General features: G+C 42.1%; 1 protein-coding gene across 1 annotated transcript in view; it reads right to left on the reverse strand.

The window, feature by feature from the left end:
* Positions 1-18953, reverse strand: part of LOC106039608 (neural-cadherin-like) — a 75800-nt gene that overhangs the window by 4000 nt on the left and 52847 nt on the right. The window contains 10 exon segments of the mRNA XM_067004240.1: positions 595-749; positions 4461-4592; positions 5431-5695; positions 6495-6661; positions 6809-6952; positions 7569-7749; positions 8345-8468; positions 9435-9562; positions 10170-10297; positions 11337-11551. Of these exon segments, the coding sequence (XP_066860341.1) occupies positions 595-749; positions 4461-4592; positions 5431-5695; positions 6495-6661; positions 6809-6952; positions 7569-7749; positions 8345-8468; positions 9435-9562; positions 10170-10297; positions 11337-11551 (1639 nt within the window).

An 18953-nucleotide genomic window follows, 5' to 3' on the forward strand; every position in this document is an offset into this window, starting at 1 on the left:
CCTCTCAAAGTTCTGGCTTAAAACGCTGTGTAGAAATCCCTAAAACAGCTTCTTCCACAGCTACCCCCATGTACTTTAAGGCTTAAATGGAGTACCTGAATTTCTTAACAAGTGAAGTCTGAGTAACTCTGAGGCCTTTGAGAAAACTAATATTCAGAATAACAGACAAAATGCTCTAATGAACAGTCTCCAAGAACAGACAGCCTATGTCTAAGGAGAACAGTTCATGTTAGGCTCTTTCAAACCCTCGGTGCTACAGCAGTAATTACAGGGGTACCACAGCATCTCCTGAGTCTTGAAACCAAGGATATCAGCTGTTGGTTCTTCACTTCTAAACTCACACTACAATAATTTTAAATACGCATATAAGATCACTTGCTTTGAGAGAAATTAAAAATTGATTGGCACTTACCTCTGCTTAAAAAGCATGAACTCTTGCGTACAAACCATTGCAAATAATTATCAATTGCAGTAATGAATCAGCAGAACAAAGGCTAAGGTCCTCATTTTAAAGGAACAGCATAATACATATATTCATTAGCATGGTGAGCCCCCAGTCCCCTTGTAATAGTAACGTAACACAATGGTCCTTACTTGGTCTTGTTCCCCACCCCCTTCTTCACTGTAGTTCAGGATACTTTCTCTGATGTCCTCCAAATCATCGTGATGGGCCGATACATGGTATACACCTCCATTCACACCTTTGTGACTCTTCCAGCGAGCCCACAAGAATATAGCACTGAACAGAACTGTGTAAACACACAGGAGCAAAACAACAATTCAGAAATAAATACAACATTTACATAGAGAAGTACTGCAGTGTGGCTAAGACAACAGCCACTCTTAATGAGAACTGCAGCAATGGCGTGCAATCAGAACCAGTAAGGCTGTAGTTTTGTGTTTCTCAACAAATGTTTGATTTTTGCACTCTTTGCATACTTGTAGTTACAAGTGAATACCAAAGATATAAGAAAAGGCCTTTAGAGAGTATTTTAAAATACCCTTTAAAGTACAGCTTTGGAGTTAGAAGCTTAACTGAATGACGCAAGTGGTGTTCAGAGACCTATTTACTGTATTTAAACTTTTTAAGAGAAAATGTGCACAAAGAGGTAGCACATAAATAACAATGAGTTGAGAGTCACCGATACAATCAGACAGAAATGAAGCGTAGGAAGACATGAGACAAAAGAGGAAATGACTTCTATACATACTACTAGAAAAAAAAATCAGGCACGTTGTGCCTTAGCATCCATGAATATAAACATTTTTCTTAAATGCTTAGGTGCATTTTATACACAGACTTATAAAACTTCAACATAAGATACTGAAAATTATGTAAATAGAAGCTTACGTACCAGTGTGCTACAAACTCATAAAACAGATGAAAGTTCATAGTAAGACCTTAAACTATTGGGTACCATTAACTAACACTGCAGTGAATTAAACGGACGGGAATCTCCTACAGAGCACCTACTGCAGAGTGCAGTTCTGTAAGAGAACCTGGATGAACTCTGAACTAAAACTGGTGTACGCTGAGACCTATGCCCTGCACTGTGCTGTGCAGCTATGCTTTTCAAGCTGAATCAATGCGCTTGAGATAAATATTTACCTTTTCTTCTTACCCCACCCCCAAATTACCAGAAACACAACACACAAATTTTTACACATGGTAATTTTTTGGCGGTCATTTAGCTGAGCTGATTTTTAGATATTTGGTAAGTCTTTTAATGTTCTACATCTCTCCTATTCAATTATTGTGACTGCTAATAAAAAGCCAGTTCTTAAAATGAATATAGCCCATGTTCCAAGACATAATGGATTCCAAACCTGAAGGATTCCTCCTGAGGATAGTACCTCTTTCACACAGATACCAACACTGTAAGTTCCTGCTTGATTCTCTGCTCAACTAGAAATGAATTTATGATCTTGAGCTGTCACTACACATGGTTGTTATTAAAAGCATGTGATATCAAACCAAGGTGAAGCCACCCCAGCATCATTTTAACTGCAAAATTGTTCCATGTTTGATTTTCAAAGATATAGTCTAATGTCAGAGAAGCAGCTTTTTTCATCTACTGGAAGCTAACAAATTTATACTTAAAATTGCATGAATTTATCGCTTTATAAGGGCATTACCAGTTTTTTGGAAGCTATATATAAGAAAGGGCACTTGAAATCTTGAGAACAGTGATTTTATTAAAAATTCTCCTAACAAAAGTTGCAGTTGTGTGATAACACCATAGTTAACCACATCTATTAAAACTTTCACAACAATGCACACCACTCGGTTAAAAACAACTCTTTCTAACATAATTTAGACCTGAAAGATTAGGAGGATTACTATATAAAGTTCTTGTTGGTTTCTCAGCCAGATTCAGTCAAGCACAGGTAACAACACAAAGGTCACATCAAAACTGCTATGACACAGGGAAAAAAAAAGTCCTTTAACATAATGATCTCCTATCAACATTAAGTAACTCTGATTCCAAAAGCTGCAAAACCAGTTAGCTTCCCATGTTACTTGCTATTCCTATTTGCACAGCAAACATAGTACCCAGCAGACTTGGGGAAAGAGATAGTATTTCACGTAGCTACAGATTGATTCAAAATAGTCTGCAAAAAACCTTCATACTCTTATTACAACTTCTGAACTCAACTTAATAAAAACTGTAAAAGCTATGAGAAAAAAATGTGTCCTGACTTCATGAAATTTGAATAAACAAGAAGAACTAGCAGATGTGATCCTTCCTGAATAGTGAGATCCTTCTTTTTCTCTTCCTTCTGAAACCAAATACCTGAAAACAGTTCAAGAAGCCAAAAGCAGCTGTCAGTTGTGACACAACAAGGTGCAAGAGACTATTCTTGTCTGACCAAGTACATTTCTATCGCGCAAGGTGTTTCTCCTGGACTGAAAAATCTGTTTCATGATCAGTAGTATTTCAAACTGCTTATTTTGTAGCATTTTTTCCTCATTCTGTTCAAATGAATTTGCTTCCAGCTATGCATCTGAACAGTTCCTTAGCAAAGAAGTGAAAATGTGCATAAAATAAACTGCAAACACTTTCCATAGCTATCAAACGTTGATTCACTTAGTAATATATGCACATGCGGATGAGAAATAAGTTTGCTGATGGAGCTGAGAGCATGGCAAAGAAGTGAAGGCAGAGTCAAGTCTCCATTAGGAAACTGATTTTTTTCAGCAGGTGGGTGAGATGATGACTATTCAGGACAAGATGGATAAATGAGTTCACCAAAGGTAGTACAATATGTAGTTGCCATAACTACTTAACAGTGCCAAAAAAACAAATGCAGATGGCAAGCATGGAACTAAAGGTCAGGCCTGTGTCCTTGTGAAAGATCGCCAGTGTGATTTCACAGTTACGTCCAATATAGCCATCAGGGCAGTGACATTGGAACGTGGTTGGTGACTGCGAGATGCAGGTACCATAGTTACAGGGCCTTTTAGCACATGCAGTGTAGACACACTGTCAACCAGAGGCATTCTCCATGATCATGTGTCCTGGAGGGCAACTGAAAAGATGAAGGCAAAATGAAACCATTAAACTTTGAGAAAGGTAGACATGAAAGACATCATTTAAGTCTTTAAAACAGTCTTCGATGACTCTATATAGTTTCCAAAGTAGCTGCTATAAGTTACTTGTCTTAGAATAATTATAGGACTGCAGTCTTTTCTAAAGCAGTCATACAACAATGTGCTCCACAACTTTAAACCCTTACAGCTGGGGCTTTCAGAACTCAGGTAGTTCTACTGGCTTCTGCAAGATTATCCGTATGTAAAAATAGTTGTATTAGGGCCATGGTCTGCAGTTCTGTTTCAGCAGGACAAGCAAAGCTATGTTCTTTGTGTTTCCACTACAGTGAATTTCCAAGGAGGAAAAAAAAAAATCTAGAAAACTTCCTTTGTGTGGTCAGTGCCAGTCAGTAACGCTTAAGGTGTACATTTTCACTGCACAGCTAACTTGAATTATAACTGAAGTTGTTGTCCTAAACTCAGCCCCAGGCACACAGAACTCTTAGCTTAATGATATGGTTCTTTCTAATTCAACTCAAGAGGCCTGTAAGGGAACAAAGGTCATAGCTTAAGATGGCATAAGAAGTCCAATATTAACAAAAGAAAGCACATTTACATTGCACAGCACAAGCTTCAATTAAGACAGGCAGAAGAAATCATTACAGAATCAGTGGAGACACTGCTTTGCATCATCTAAGGTCAGTACCTAAAAGGAGAGTGTTCTCTGAGGAACCCAATACAATGCAAACATCTAGCTTAGTGTTCTACTGCAGTTTGACTGATTTGGTAAGATTGCCAGTGACAGCCTTCAAGTTGCACGCTTCTCCAGCATCCACCCTTTCCCACCTGAATCTGGAGGTTTTCATTTCCACCACTTACCTGCATTCATGCATCATCCACAAATCAATACAAATAAATTCCTGCTTACAAGGGTTATTCCTGCAAGCCTCTGAAGAACAGCCTTCTTTAATGCTTTGGGCGCTTAATACTGACACCAGCTCCTCTGTGTGAGTATCCAGTGGGATCCTGTAGTTATTAAATCTGACATCTTTCATACATCCTGAAGAAAGACACAAACAGATTGTTTTAAAAGCCCTTCAGCAATAATGATTTGAAGCAGCTGTAAGCTTTGACATAATTTACATTTAACAAAGGACTCAGGCTACCAAAGTTTAAATCTAGGACTGAATTTACCTAAACCTTCATAGTATTGTCCTCCATTTTTTGATCAAGATTCAAAATGTCTTCTACAAAAACCAAGTGCTGCTGCAGACCTCTATCTGCTTGTGTTCAAGACAGCCAAGTATATACCAGCTCTTCGCTGTGTTTTCAAAAGAGAAGTCCAAATACTGTGGAAATTTTGCTACATTTTTCAGTGTGTACCAGTATAAATTGGGCTTGGTTGATTTGTAACTGTAGTTTACAGCTCACCTTTAAAGAAGAGCAAACAAAAAAAATAACAGGGTGAGACAGCCTTGCGTCACTGACAGAAATCTTGTACTGAAGATGTGTGGCGTTCATTTTGTATGTATGAAATGCCTCAGCATGAAAGTATATAACCTTGATGAATTAAGTACATTTTACAAATTCAAGACCCTTAAAATTTCAGATGCTTAACAGCAGCATTAATTGTACTAATTAAAATGATCTTTGTGTAACCTCTTAACTTCTTTAATCTATTTACTTCAAAACAAATACTACTAGTCCCACAAATAAAACTTTGAAACACAGTCCCTAGTTCTCATCATAAATTACAATTATGGAAATACTTCTAGTAAAACAATAGAAAACATTTTTTTTTCTAAAAAACTTGTGATATGCTTACATTGTAAGTTGTAACAATAAACCTTCATTTTCACAGGTTGATATTCTGAACAGTGAGATCGTGAATTCCTTACCTTGAAAACTCTTGTTTAGATTGAATGGGTAGGTGTTTCCAAGGACTAAACTGCTGGGGTCAATCACAATCTCTTTGTATACTCCTGCTGCTTTCAGAATTTCTCTCTTCCTACCTCCTTCATAAAGGCGAAGGGTAAATTCATTTTCATTTCTGTTCAGTGTGATATGATGCCATTCACCGTTATCAATGTTGTAGGAGGGAAGCCTCACAGAATAGTCTCCATCACCCAGATTATATGAGACCACTAAGAATCCCTGAACAACCTGTGGATAATTAACAAGGTAGTAAGAAAGAAAAGAGAAGTTACCACCTGACAGTTTATGTTGATCTGTAAATGTCACATTACTTGAAATAAAATTTGTACATAGTCATCAACCTTAAATAAAGCATTTATTTAAACTTAGGGTACATTTACACTGCACATACTGATATGACTGCAGTATAATATAAAGGTACTTCAGGTACTACTGAACCAGACAATCTAAATACTGGTAGCTGTGTACTCAGAGCAGTATGTAATTCATTCAGAGCAATTCTACCCTGCTTCTCTCTTCGACAAATTTACAGGGTTCTTCAGATGGTTGAGAATCTGGTGTATCACTTCTACACTGACAACCCAAGCTAACTTAGCTCAAGAGGTAATGCATTCAGTGGTATACATAAAACAAACAGGATGTAATTTTCAAAGGCCAACAATATTAGAACTGCAACAGGCAACTTTCTTGGCAGAGTATGAACTATACAAAATCAGCCAATTCTGGCCATGGCTGAACAGGACACCAGGGTAGACAGATTACTCATAGTGTTCTGTATAGCAAATGCTACTTCAATGTCACAGGCAATAAATTCATTTTAAATCCAGCAGTATTCCATGATTGTAGGGTCAATGTCTTAAGTGAAGGATCAGATCCATAAGCATCTTTAAAAAGAACTCCAAAGGTTTTTGTGCTTGGCTTAAGGTTTTTGGTTCTATTTCCAACTCTTAGACTAGTTTCTCTGGGCTAGGTATAGGCTGGGATTGATTTAACTTTATGCTGTTACTGTCTGGGATGACTTGCTCACCTGCAGGGTTATATGCTCATCCTTATTTCGAGACAACATGCTTGTGATGACACTGTCAGGCTGCCATGTCCTAATCATAGCTTCAAACCGTGTCCTGCGGGCAGGTACGCTGATGGGAAGTTGATAGCGAATGTGACTTCCTGGCCCAAACATATATTCTTTGGCAACTAAAAAGACAGGGGATAAAGACCTTTAAACCATTCTATAGGGAGAAGGAAACGTTATTGTTTCCATTATTTTCATAATAATTAGAGCTGAAAGGAAAATAAATGATTATAGTGCAGAGCATGGAATCCATGAGACATAACTTGTACCTGTCCTTTTGTCTACTTCCACAACTTCCCCACTCACTCTCCTACTTTGTCTTCCTCTGTAAAGGGGCGATTTTCCTCCTAATTTGATCCTGCTAATGCTTCTCCTTACAATGTTCACAGGATGACAGCAGGAAAGCAGAAGCTCTGACCAAGACAAAAGAAGAGACCGCAGACAAAATACCTCAACCTATTTTCACAACCTGGTATTTTTTTAAGTCATCTTTTGCTGTGAACTTGGCTCCATAAGGGCTAAAGACATTAAAGAAGGATTCTATACTGAAAACATAGATCCCTTAAGGCAGTAGAGTCTATTTCAGACATCATCAGAGCAGTAACTTCCAATTCCAGTTGCATACTAATTCTGCACAATACGTGGTACTAGCACACTCACATCTAAGTTTTAGGTTATTCTGAAAGTGTAAAGAGATACGAATTCAAAAAATCGTAAAGAGAATAAGCATTTTTTTCACTATTTCTTTGTCATGCAATTTCCATTACACAGTGAATGCACAAACACCTTCAGAACTAAAGAAGTGATCTAATACCGAGAAAGTCATTATCTCAAAGTAAGTTTTACAAGAAATTGTTAAAAATGGACAGCAACTACACTGAAACATAGCTTTACACAATTTAAACATCAGAAACCAACTCAGCAAGCATTACTTGCAAACATTTTAAGTTTTCTGCATTGTAAAATGACCCAGCATTTCTGCATTGTAAAATGAAATGTCAATTTTATAACAGAAAAAACAGACTTCACCTTTATCACATCGATAGCCATAGTAACCAGGCAAACAATGACAAGCAAATGAGCCCCAGTCTCCAAGGCACCTCCCATGAACACCACAGGAAGACGACCCCATGGTCTCACAGCTTCCATCCATAAGTGTGCAGCCAGGGAAGCTATTCAGGGATTCTGCAGGAGATTGAAGGTCATATACCTTCAAGAGAAAATTGTATCACACCAAAATATTATTTAAAAAGTACTTACATTTCATTCTTAATCAGAAATAGCTGTACCACATTAGTCTGTTCTTCATCTGCATTGTTTAAGATAGTGTTTGCTTTTTAACAGTGAGATTTTTAACATATTTTTAGTGAAGTCCAATTTTTAAATATTAAACACCAAGACCATATTTTGCTTTGAATAAACTCAACTGACTACAAAAGCAAAAAAACCCTAATATTTCCTAACAAAGCAGACAGCTGGTATAAATATACCATTATACTGCTGCCATTCAGAAGTTCCCTGAATGGGCAAAGAAGCTTGAAAGACAGATGCATGAAGTAGGGGGATAAACAAAGGCAGAGTTTTTGGCTCACAAATACACCTGTTTGTAATTAAGAAACATTTTTTCCAATGTTGTTATTCTAATTATGACAGAAAAATCCAGAATTTCCTTATATTTCACACTGATGCCCACAGGCCTTGAATGTATTAATGGAAGCGGTAATTTCAGGTATAATAAAAATATACTAAAATTTTTAAAAATAAATTTTCTCATTTGCTAAAGCAAAACATTACACTTCTCTTACCTGAGTATCCAAGATGAAATTGCGCAAACAACCAGTAAAGTGTTTGTGTAGCAATTGTGGGTAGGAATATGGTAACGATTCTTTTACACCACCCAGCTGAAGAACATGGTTCACATTCAAATATCTTTTAAAATGATATGCATAACAAAAATAAATGTGAATTTACCTTCAAACACAGGCATTACATAACAATACAGATAAACATCTACAGTGCATTTCCAATGAACAGAGGCTCTCTACAATAACAGAACTTTATCTGCTTCTTCCTCTGAAATACAGTCAGTCAGTGAGCAGAAACTCTGGCCCTTTAAAATTAGGGGTAATGTATTTTTCAAACATGACAGTGAAGTCTACTGGGAATTTAACTGTGGGATACTTTATTACAATTCAAATATCTGTGTTCAAGTCAGGAAAAGCTGTAATACCCTAGAATCCATGCTCTCCTTTAACTGCCGTGTATGCACATTCATCCTATTCTAAAGCAATACTACAACGAAGATGATTTTGCATTTGACAGGGGCCAGAAACCTGAAAGCTGGCTCAACATGGTCTTAAAGGTACCGTACACATGCTTATGCTCTGCAATTTCTCCCAATTACCCCTGTGAGCCAAAAAATTCCATTTATTTCAGTCCTCAGAGAGCTGCTTTTTCCCTAAGTTGTCAGCTCAATTTCCATTTTCGGTTTTCATTTGTTCTTATAGTTTTCACTTTTTTGTGTGCTCCTTTCATGAACAGGAGCATTACGTGCATCTGCTGACGTGGCAGATGTCAATTAATCTCAATTCTCATCAGTATACTTCCTGGGACTGACTATCCCACGCTCAAGTATTTTTAGTACAACGTTTTCCCAATAACCTGAATACCCCTCACTGTAACTTGGGGCCCTGTAACTTGACCCATGTGTCCAACATACTGGTTGTTTCTCCCAGTTTGGTGTTACCTCCAAGGGCAGTAAGGATTGAATTACACTGGATCCAAACACTTGCAGAATGCAACTGAATGTTCCCTTCTGCTTTGAATGTAGTAATTGCTTTGTATGTTCAAAGGCCTTAGACTAAACTGCCTTTCAGTGAATCTCCAGAAATATACCTTGCCCTTCGTGGAACAGACCCAAAGACTTCACAATTTGTACGATCTTTGGTAGACAGCCATTTGCCTACTCCTTCTATCTCTGAAATAACAGCCGTACTGCAATGATCCAAAGTGAATCGAACATCCTACATCAAAACATATCATTACTGAATTAGGAATTACTGTAAATTTCAATAAGCACGTGATATCGAATTTTCATCTTTTTTTTTTTTTCAGAGCATCAACCAAAAAGTATCGCAGTTTCTTTTTCCACATTTTCCTCCTCACAATAAACAGTAAAGCCAAAATGGAACCATTCAACAGAAAAGGCATTTACCTTTCCATTTAATTTATACCTCTGAGTAGTTCAACCACTTTTACAAAATATGTTACTGCATTTGCAAGTAAATAATATCTGGTTTTTGTGCATAGGTAATTGATCTCAGTGTTCAAATGATACCTGAGTGCACAAATTACAATTAAGCCTTTATGCACATTCCACATGTGCTAGAGCTTACAAAAAGAAAAAAAAAAAAGATTCCTCTGATCCCAGAATATAGAAGATTACAACATAAGTAGATTTGGAATTGACAATGCTGTCTTTCCAAAATTTGTATTACTCATCAAATCTACAAGCACAGTTAGAATAATACATATAATTATCCAGTCTCTTTTCTCTACTGTCCTGTTGCTACATAGGCAAATGCTATTGGAAATAACCAATATTCTTAGGCAAAAACCCAAATAACTAACCTGACCATTGGTTCTCACTTCCAGTTGATGCCACTTTTTGTCTGTTACATTCAGGTGACTTGGAAACTGCAGTATCACAGAACCTGAGCCATGGCTCATCTTCAGCACAGGAATGCCACTGGTGAGTTCTAATGCCACATATACACACACAAAAAAAAAAGAAATTATGTCTAGCAACAAGTATCTTTCCATTTTGGGTATTGTAGCACATTTAATGAATGTACTGATTTAATGCTCATTGCCAGTCCATTCATTGCCAAGAAGTGGGGTTCAGCATAGAAGGTTCAGTACAAAAATAACTGGAATTATATTCTATGACTTTTATTATGCAGAAATACTAATTTAATATAGTATGTATTTTTATACTTTAGGTTGTGCTACTTCTTCATCAAAAGTAAAACACGAACTAATTCCTGGTAATCAATCTGTATTTTTATAATGCTCAAAAACAATTAACATATGCAGATTTTATTCCCTCTCAATTCTACCCAAATTTACAAGTAATTGAAAAAGAGATATTAATGATTAACAATATCCAACATTACCTTTCAAATAATTAAGAAAATACCAACTATCCTGTGCATGTTGTATATTAATTAATTCACTAAAATAAGCAGTACTAACCTTTTTAATATGTATCAACTTAAAGCAATGAGTTCTACTTGTGTATTCCTGCAATGCCACACTGGAACTGGATTCATCTACCAAATCATTGCCCATTTAAAAAAAAAAAAGTGCAAAAAAAATTTCCTGAGATGGGAGGAAGTTTAAGTGCATTTCCTTTCTCACTAAACTAGATGAGAATGTCCTGCGACTAAGACTGCATTAATCATGTAATACCTATCTTCAAAGTACCTAAATTCCTTTTATAGTACTAGAGTTTTCCTGGGGGAGATTTTCTCTTTAATATACAAATCTGTCTGTTTTATTTTCCCCTGATTTCTACAATTCTGCAATGGACCAAAGCCGTAGCTGCAGGCTACAACATACATTACATCAAAAAAGAAATACCTATTAGGGAATGTTTCAAACTATTTTCCTCATTTTCAACCCGGAAAATAAATTATAAGATGGAAAGATAGAACTCATACTCTGACCTGCTACACTGTTCACAACCCACGCGTTCCCAAAAGACGTTTAATTTTTTCCACACACTTGCTGAAGTACCTATTGCAATGAAGTTTTCTGTACTCCCAGGTTCTGGATTTGATAAAGGACCACTGTATAATAGAAGTCCATCTGGAACTGCAGTAATAAACTCTAGAGAAAGTGAGCTTTCAAAACAAGGCCTGATGGGATGAAACCATGCATAACCATTTCCATGGAAACTGTGCTTAGTCTGCTGGCAGTCTGGTCCATGAAACGAAGCAGGGCATAGACATCTGAAAGAGCACAAAAAAAAAAACAAAACTGTCAGAATTCCCAAATGTTCAACTTTTTTGTGGGGTTCTACATGTAACCAATATAGCACTTGCCACGCTCACAAGCAGAAGTGAAACAATTTTAACCATCTCAGGTATACAGTGGTGCTCAGCAATTATTAAAATACTTTACGAGTACAAAGCATATTTATCCGCCATATTATCTCTATCCAGAAAGTATTTCTGAGTCTGTGACTTAAAGAATAATGAATTATTTCACTAGGTAAGTGTTGTGGTTTAACCCGGCTGGCAGCTAAACACCACACAGCCGTTCGCTCACCCTCCCCCCTCCCTCTCTGGGATGGGGGAGAGAAACGGGAAAGTGAAGCCTGTGAGTTGAGATAAAGACAGTTTATTAAGACAGGAAAATAATAATAACAATAATAATAATAATAGTGATAATGATAATAGTATTAACAATAATAATGTGTAAGAAACAAGTGATGCACAATGCAATTGCTCACCACCCGCTGACCGATGCCCAGCCTATTCCCGAGCAGCCGGCCCCCCCACCCCGGCCAGCCACCCCTATATATTGTTTAGCATGACGTCAGATGGTATGGAATACCCCTTTGGCCAGTTTGGGTCAGCTGTCCTGGGTCTGTCCCCTCCCAGCTCCTGCTGCACCCCCAGCCTGCTCGCTGGCAGGACAGAGCAAGAAGCCGAAAAGTCCTTGGCCTGGTGTAAACACTGCTCTGCAACAATTAAAACATCAGCATGTTATCAGCGCTCTTCTCATCCTAATCCAAAACATAGCACCCTACCAGCTACTATGAGCTACTTAACTCTGTCCTAACTGGAACCAGGACAGATATCCACCCCTTATTCCATACCATTTATGTCATGCTCAGGTTACACTCTGTCCAATACATTCTAATTAATCACCATTTTCATCTATGATATATAGCAATCATGGTAGTGATGACATACATTATTATATAATAATTAACATACTACAATTCAACTCATGGGCTATTCTCACCCAGTATCAAATCCCCTTGAGGTACACACCGGACCTCCCCATTCTTTTGCATTACCCACCAAGTGCATCCAGGTCCCTGAGCAAAAGCAATTCCACGAATGGGTTTGCCTTTTCCTGAGGCAGGAGTAGCCCAGACTGTTTTACCCAGCATGTTTCTTACGTGCACTACAGGAACTTTATCCCCTTCTACAGTGCGTAACAGGTTTGATTGGGCAGGTCCAGCTCGGTTGGCAGATCCCCTAGTATTGACTAACCAGGTGGCCTTTGCCAAATGTGTATCCCAATTTTTGAATGTCCCAGCACCCATTGCTTTCAGTGTAGTCTTCAACAGTCCATTGTATCGTTCAACTTTTCCAGAGGCTGGTGCATGATAGGGGATGTGATACACCCACTCAATACCATGTTCTTTGGCCCAAGTGTCTATAAGGTTGTTTCGGAAATGAGTCCCGTTGTCTGACTCAATTCTCTCTGGGGTGCCATGTCGCCATAAGACTTGCTTTTCAAGGCCCAGGATAGTGTTCCGGGCGGTGGCATGGGGTACAGGATATGTTTCCAGCCATCCGGTGGTTGCTTCCACCATTGTAAGTACGTGGCGCTTGCCGTTGCGGGTTTGAGGGAGTGTGATGTAATCAATCTGCCAGGCCTCTCCATATTTATATTTCAGCCATCGTCCTCCATACCAAAGAGGTTTTGACCGTTTGGCTTGCTTGATTGCAGCACATGTTTCACAGTCATGAATAACCTGTGCTATAGTGTCCATGGTCAGGTCCACCCCTCGATCACGAGCCCATCTGTAGGTTGCATCTCTACCTTGATGGCCTGAGGTGTCATGGGCCCATCGGGCTATAAATAATTCACCTTTATGTTGCCAGTCCAGGTCCACCTGAGCCACTTCAATCTTAGCAGCCTGATCCACCTGCTGGTTGTTTTGGTGTTCTTCAGTAGCCCGATTCTTGGGCACATGAGCATCTACATGGCGTACCTTTACAACTAGGTTCTCTACCCGGGCAGCAATATCTTGCCACAATGCCGCAGCCCAGATGGGCTTGCCCCTGCGCTGCCAGTTGTTCTGCTTCCATTGCTGTAACCACCCCCACAGGGCATTTGCTACCATCCATGAATCAGTATAGAGATAGAGAACTGGCCACTTTTCTCGTTCAGCAATATCTAAAGCCAGCTGAATGGCTTTTACTTCTGCAAACTGACTCGATTCACCTTCTCCCTCAGCAGCTTCTGCAACTCGTCGTGTAGGACTCCATACAGCAGCTTTCCATCTCCGATGCTTTCCCACAATACGACAGGACCCGTCAGTGAACAAGGCATATTTCTTCTCATTTTCCGGTAGCTTGTTGTACAGGGGGGCTTCTTCAGCACGAACCACCTCCTCCTCTGGTGATATCCCAAAGTATTTGCCTTCTGGCCAGTCCATAATCACCTCCAAGATTCCTGGGCGACTGGGGTTTCCTATTCGAGCCCGCTGAGTAATCAGTGCAACCCACTTGCTCCATGTAGCATCAGTTGCATGATGCGTAGAGGGGACCCTTCCTTTGAACATCCAGCCTAGTACCGGCAGTCGGGGTGCCAGGAGGAGCTGCGCTTCAGTACCGACCACTTCCGAAGCAGATCGAACTCCTTCATATGCTGCCAATATCTCCTTTTCAGTTGGAGTATAGCGGGCTTCAGATCCTCTGTATCCCCGACTCCAAAACCCCAGGGGTCGACCTCGAGTTTCCCCAGGTTCTTTCTGCCAGAGGCTCCAGGTGGGACCATTCTCTCCGGCTGCGGTGTAGAGCACATTCTTTACATCTGGTCCTGTTCGGACTGGCCCGAGGGCTACTGCATGAACTATTTCCTGCTTAATTTGTTCAAAGGCTTGTCGTTGCTCAGGGCCCCATTCAAAAGCATTCTTCTTACGGGTTACTTGGTAGAGCGGGTTTACAATCAGACTGTAATTTGGAATATGCATTCTCCAAAACCCCACGACACCTAGGAAAGTTTGTGTTTCTTTTTTGCTAGTTGGTGGAGACATAGCTGTTATTTTGTTGATCACATCCATTGGGATTTGACGGCGTCCATCTTGCCATTTTATTCCTAAAAACTGGATCTCTCGTGCAGGTCCTTTAACTTTATTCTGTTTTATGGCAAAACCGGCCTTCAGAAGGATTTGGACTATTTTCTTCCCTTTCTCGAAAACTTCTTCTGCAGTGTCACCCCACACAATGATGTCATCGATGTACTGCAGGTGTTCAGGAGCTTCCCCCTGCTCCAGCGCAGACTGGATCAGTCCATGGCAAATGGTAGGGCTGTGTTTCCACCCCTGGGGCAGCCGATTCCAAGTATATTGGACTCCCCTCCAAGTGAAAGCAAACTGTGGCCTGCACTGTGCTGCTAGAGGGATGGAGAAAAATGCATTAGCGATATCAATTGTGGCATACCACTTGGCTGCCTTTGATTCCAGTTCATACTGGAGTTCTAGCATGTCCGGCACTGCAGCACTCAGTGGTGGCGTGACTTCGTTCAGGCCACGATAGTCCACTGTTAGTCTCCACTCACCATTAGACTTTCGCACTGGCCATATGGGACTATTAAAAGGTGAATGAGTCTTGCTGATCACTCCTTGGCTCTCCAGTTGACGAATTAGCTTATGGATGGGACTCAGGGAGTCTCGGTTGGTGCGATATTGCCGCCGGTGCACAGTTGTGGTAGCGATCGGCACTTGCTGTTCTTCAACCCTCAGCAACCCCACAACAGAAGGGTCCTCTGAGAGACCAGGCAAGGTAGACAACTGTTTAATGTCCTCTGTCTCCAAAGCAGCTATGCCAAAAGCCCAGCGGAACCCTTTTGGGTCCTTGAAATATCCTCTTCTAAGATAGTCTATGCCAAGGATGCACGGCGCATCTGGGCCAGTCACAATACGGTGCTTTTGCCACTCATTACCGGTTAGACTCACTTCAGCCTCCAATACAGTTAACTGCTGGGATCCCCCCGTCACACCATAAATACAGATGGGCTCTGGCCCTTTATAGCTTGATGGCATTAGAGTACATTGTGCACCGGTGTCTACCAAAGCCTTATACTTCTGTGCGTCTGACGTGCCAGGCCATCGAATCCACACAGTCCAATAAATTCGATTGTCCCTTTCCTCCCCCTGGCTGGAGGCAGGGCCCCTCTAGTCCTGGTCAGAATCTTCATTTCTGTGTTTAAAGGACTGCCTGCTGGAAGTTGGAGCAGCAAACCTTTCAGAGAACTCCTTTTTCCCAATTGTTTTCCTTTGCAATTCACGTACCCGTGCCTCTAGGGTCGCAGTAGATTTTCCATCCCATTTTCTCATGTCCTCTCCATGGTCACGTAGGTAAAACCACAGGGTGGCGCGGTGTGTGTGCCCACCATATTGTCTTCCTTGCATAGATGAACGTTTACCCCTAATAGCTGAGACACTGGTTTGTACAGGTGGGGAGGAAAATAAACTCTCTTTAAGTTGGTGGATCTCTTCAGAAAGTTTCTCCAAGGTATTCTCTTTTAGCTGGTGGACACTAGTTCGTTCAGGTGAAGGGGAAGATAATCTTTCTTCAAGTTGGTGGATCTTTTCAGAAAGTTTCTCCAAAGCATTCTCTTTTAGCTGGTGGACACTGGTTCGTTCAGGTGAAGGGGAAGATAATCTTTCTTCAAGTTGGTGGATCTTTTCAGAAAGTTTCTCCAAAGCATTCTCTTTTAGCTGGTGGACACTGGTTCGTTCAGGTGAAGGGGGAGATAATCTTTCTTCAAGTTGGTGGATCTTTTCAGAAAGTTTCTCTAAAGCATTCTCTTTTAGCTGGTGGACACTGGTTCGTTCAGGTGGAGGGGAAGATAAATTCTCTTTAAGTTGGTGGACCTCTTCAGAGAGTTTCTCCACAGCTGAGACACAGGCCTTTAGGGAAGAGGAGAGATTTCCTTCGTACTGCCGGAGTATTTTAGTCACTTCATTCACTGTGGGATTCTCCTCCGTTTTCCAGGCTAGTATTGCCAATGAGTTGGCATATGATGATGGGGCACTCCGTACAAACTTCCGCCACATGGGTGGTGTACACTGGACTGCATCTGGATCTGCGGATGTTTGTGCGTCATCTAGGTCCTTATAAATTACTTCCCGTACGGCCAATTCCCTCAGGTACTGAATTCCCTTCTCCATGGTGGTCCATTTGCCTGGTAGACATACAAGTTCTTCCTTGAAGAGATACCTTTCCTTCACAGCTGACAGGAGACGCCTCCAGAGGCTGCGAGATTGTGCTCCATCTCCAATTGCTTTGTCAATGCATGCGTCCCTAGCAAGGGATCCCAGCCGCCTGGCTTCCTTGCCCTCCAATTCCACATAATTGGCTCCCGTGTCCCAGCACCGGAGCAGCCAGGTGACAAGCTGCTCGCCTATACAGCGACCAAAATCTTTTCGCACATCTCGTAGCTCACGCTGGTATAGAGTCCGGGTAATTACTGTTGATTTTTCGACATCCTCATCCTCATCTTCAGTCTTCTGCACCTTTGATGGCCGGTGTAGAGTCCGGGTAGTTACTGTTGATTTTCCGACATCCTCATCCTCATCTTCAGTCTCCTGCACCTTTGATGGCTGGTATGGAGTCCGGGTAGTTACTGTTGATTTTTCGCCATCCTCATCCTCATCTTCAGTCTCCTGCACCTTTGATGGCCCAGCCTCGTCTTCACTTCGCCCAGACTTAGCAGAAGACTGTCTGCGTTTTAAACGACCTGAGCCTCTATACCATTTTTTCACCTTGTCTACAGGGGCAACTTGCACTGCTACAGCTCGTTTCTCTGACCCAGCCACAGGGTCTGCCACAGGGGTTGGAATACCCTCTGCGGAGTCAACTTGCACTGCTACAGCTCGTTTCTCTGACCCAGACACAGGGTCTGCCACAGGGCTTGGAATACGCTCTGCGGGGTCAACTTGCACTGCTACAGCTCGTTTCTCTGACCCAGACACAGGGTCTGCCACAGGGGTTGGGATACCCTCTGCGGGGTCAACTTGCACTGCTACAGCTCGTTTCTCTGACCCAGCCACAGGAGTGGGAGCAGCTGCACGAGCTGGGGCAGCTGCAGGAGCTGGGGCAGCTGCAGGAGCTGGAGCGGCTGCAGGGGCTGGAGCTGGAGCGGCTGCAGGAGCTGGAGCGGCTGCAGGAGCTGGAGCTGGAGCGGCTGCAGGAGCTGGAGCGGCTGCAGGAGCTGGAGCTGGAGTAGCTGCAGGAGCTGGAGCTGGAGCGGCTGCAGGAGCTGGAGCGGCTGCAGGAGCTGGAACTGGAACGGCTGCAGGAGCTGGAGCTGGAGTAGCTGCAGGAGCTGGAACTGGAGCGGCTGCAGGAGCTGGAGCTGGAGCTGGAGCGGCTGCAGGAGCTGGAGCTGGAGTAGCTGCAGGAGCTGGAACTGGAGCGGCTGCAGGAGCTGGAGCGGCTGCAGGAGCCGGAACGGCTGCAGGAGCTGGAGCTGGAGCGGCTGCAGGAGCTGGAGCGGCTGCAGGAGCTGGAGCTGGAGTAGCTGCAGGAGCTGGAGCTGGAGCGGCTGCAGGAGCTGGAGCGGCTGCAGGAGCTGGAGCGGCTGCAGGAGCTGGAACTGGAACGGCTGCAGAAGCTGGAGCTGGAGTGGCTGCAGGAGCTGGAACTGGAGCGGCTGCAGGAGCTGGAGCGGCTGCAGGAGCTGGAGCTGGAGTAGCTGCAGGAGCTGGAACTGGAGCGGCTGCAGGAGCTGGAGCTGGAGCTGGAGCGGCTGCAGGAGCTGGAGCTGGAGTAGCTGCAGGAGCTGGAACTGGAGCGGCTGCAGGAGCTAGGTTGCTAATAACATCAATTGCAGCTCGATAGGCACAAGCCAGACCCCAGCACGCTACAGTGATTTGTGTCACTTTGGAACTGCCAGAGTCATGACACCTTTTTTTCAAGCATTCTGCCAGCTTTTTAGGATTTTGCAGTTGTTCAGGGGTGAATGTCCAAAACACTGGAGGTGACCACTGCTCTAGAAACCTGCCCATATCCTCCCACACTCCCTGCCACTCGCAACTATCCCGCCTCAAGACAGATCTCCGGATGAGATTCCTAAGTAGTTGTTTAACCCTCCACAAAATCTGAAGCGCATTCAGGAGACATAACAACAAGAGCAGGCTGGTCTGAGTATCCCAAGGATATTCAACATCTCGGAGAACCACCGTAACTAACTCGGGGGATAAGAGGGTGGTGGTGAAGGAGAAAGGGAGAGTGAACAGGTAGGGAAACATGTCTTCCCCTGTCCCCTTCACAGATTGGCTCCCTAACGAAAACAGGCAATAGGTGTAATTGCTAATAGTTTCCGAGATATGGGTTCCAAAGTATAGAGTCGACGTCAGTGCTGAGTACAAATACCAGGTTA

The sequence above is a fragment of the Anser cygnoides genome, chromosome 12 (genome assembly GCF_040182565.1).
Source record: "Anser cygnoides isolate HZ-2024a breed goose chromosome 12, Taihu_goose_T2T_genome, whole genome shotgun sequence".
Taxonomy (NCBI): Eukaryota; Metazoa; Chordata; class Aves; order Anseriformes; family Anatidae; genus Anser; species Anser cygnoides.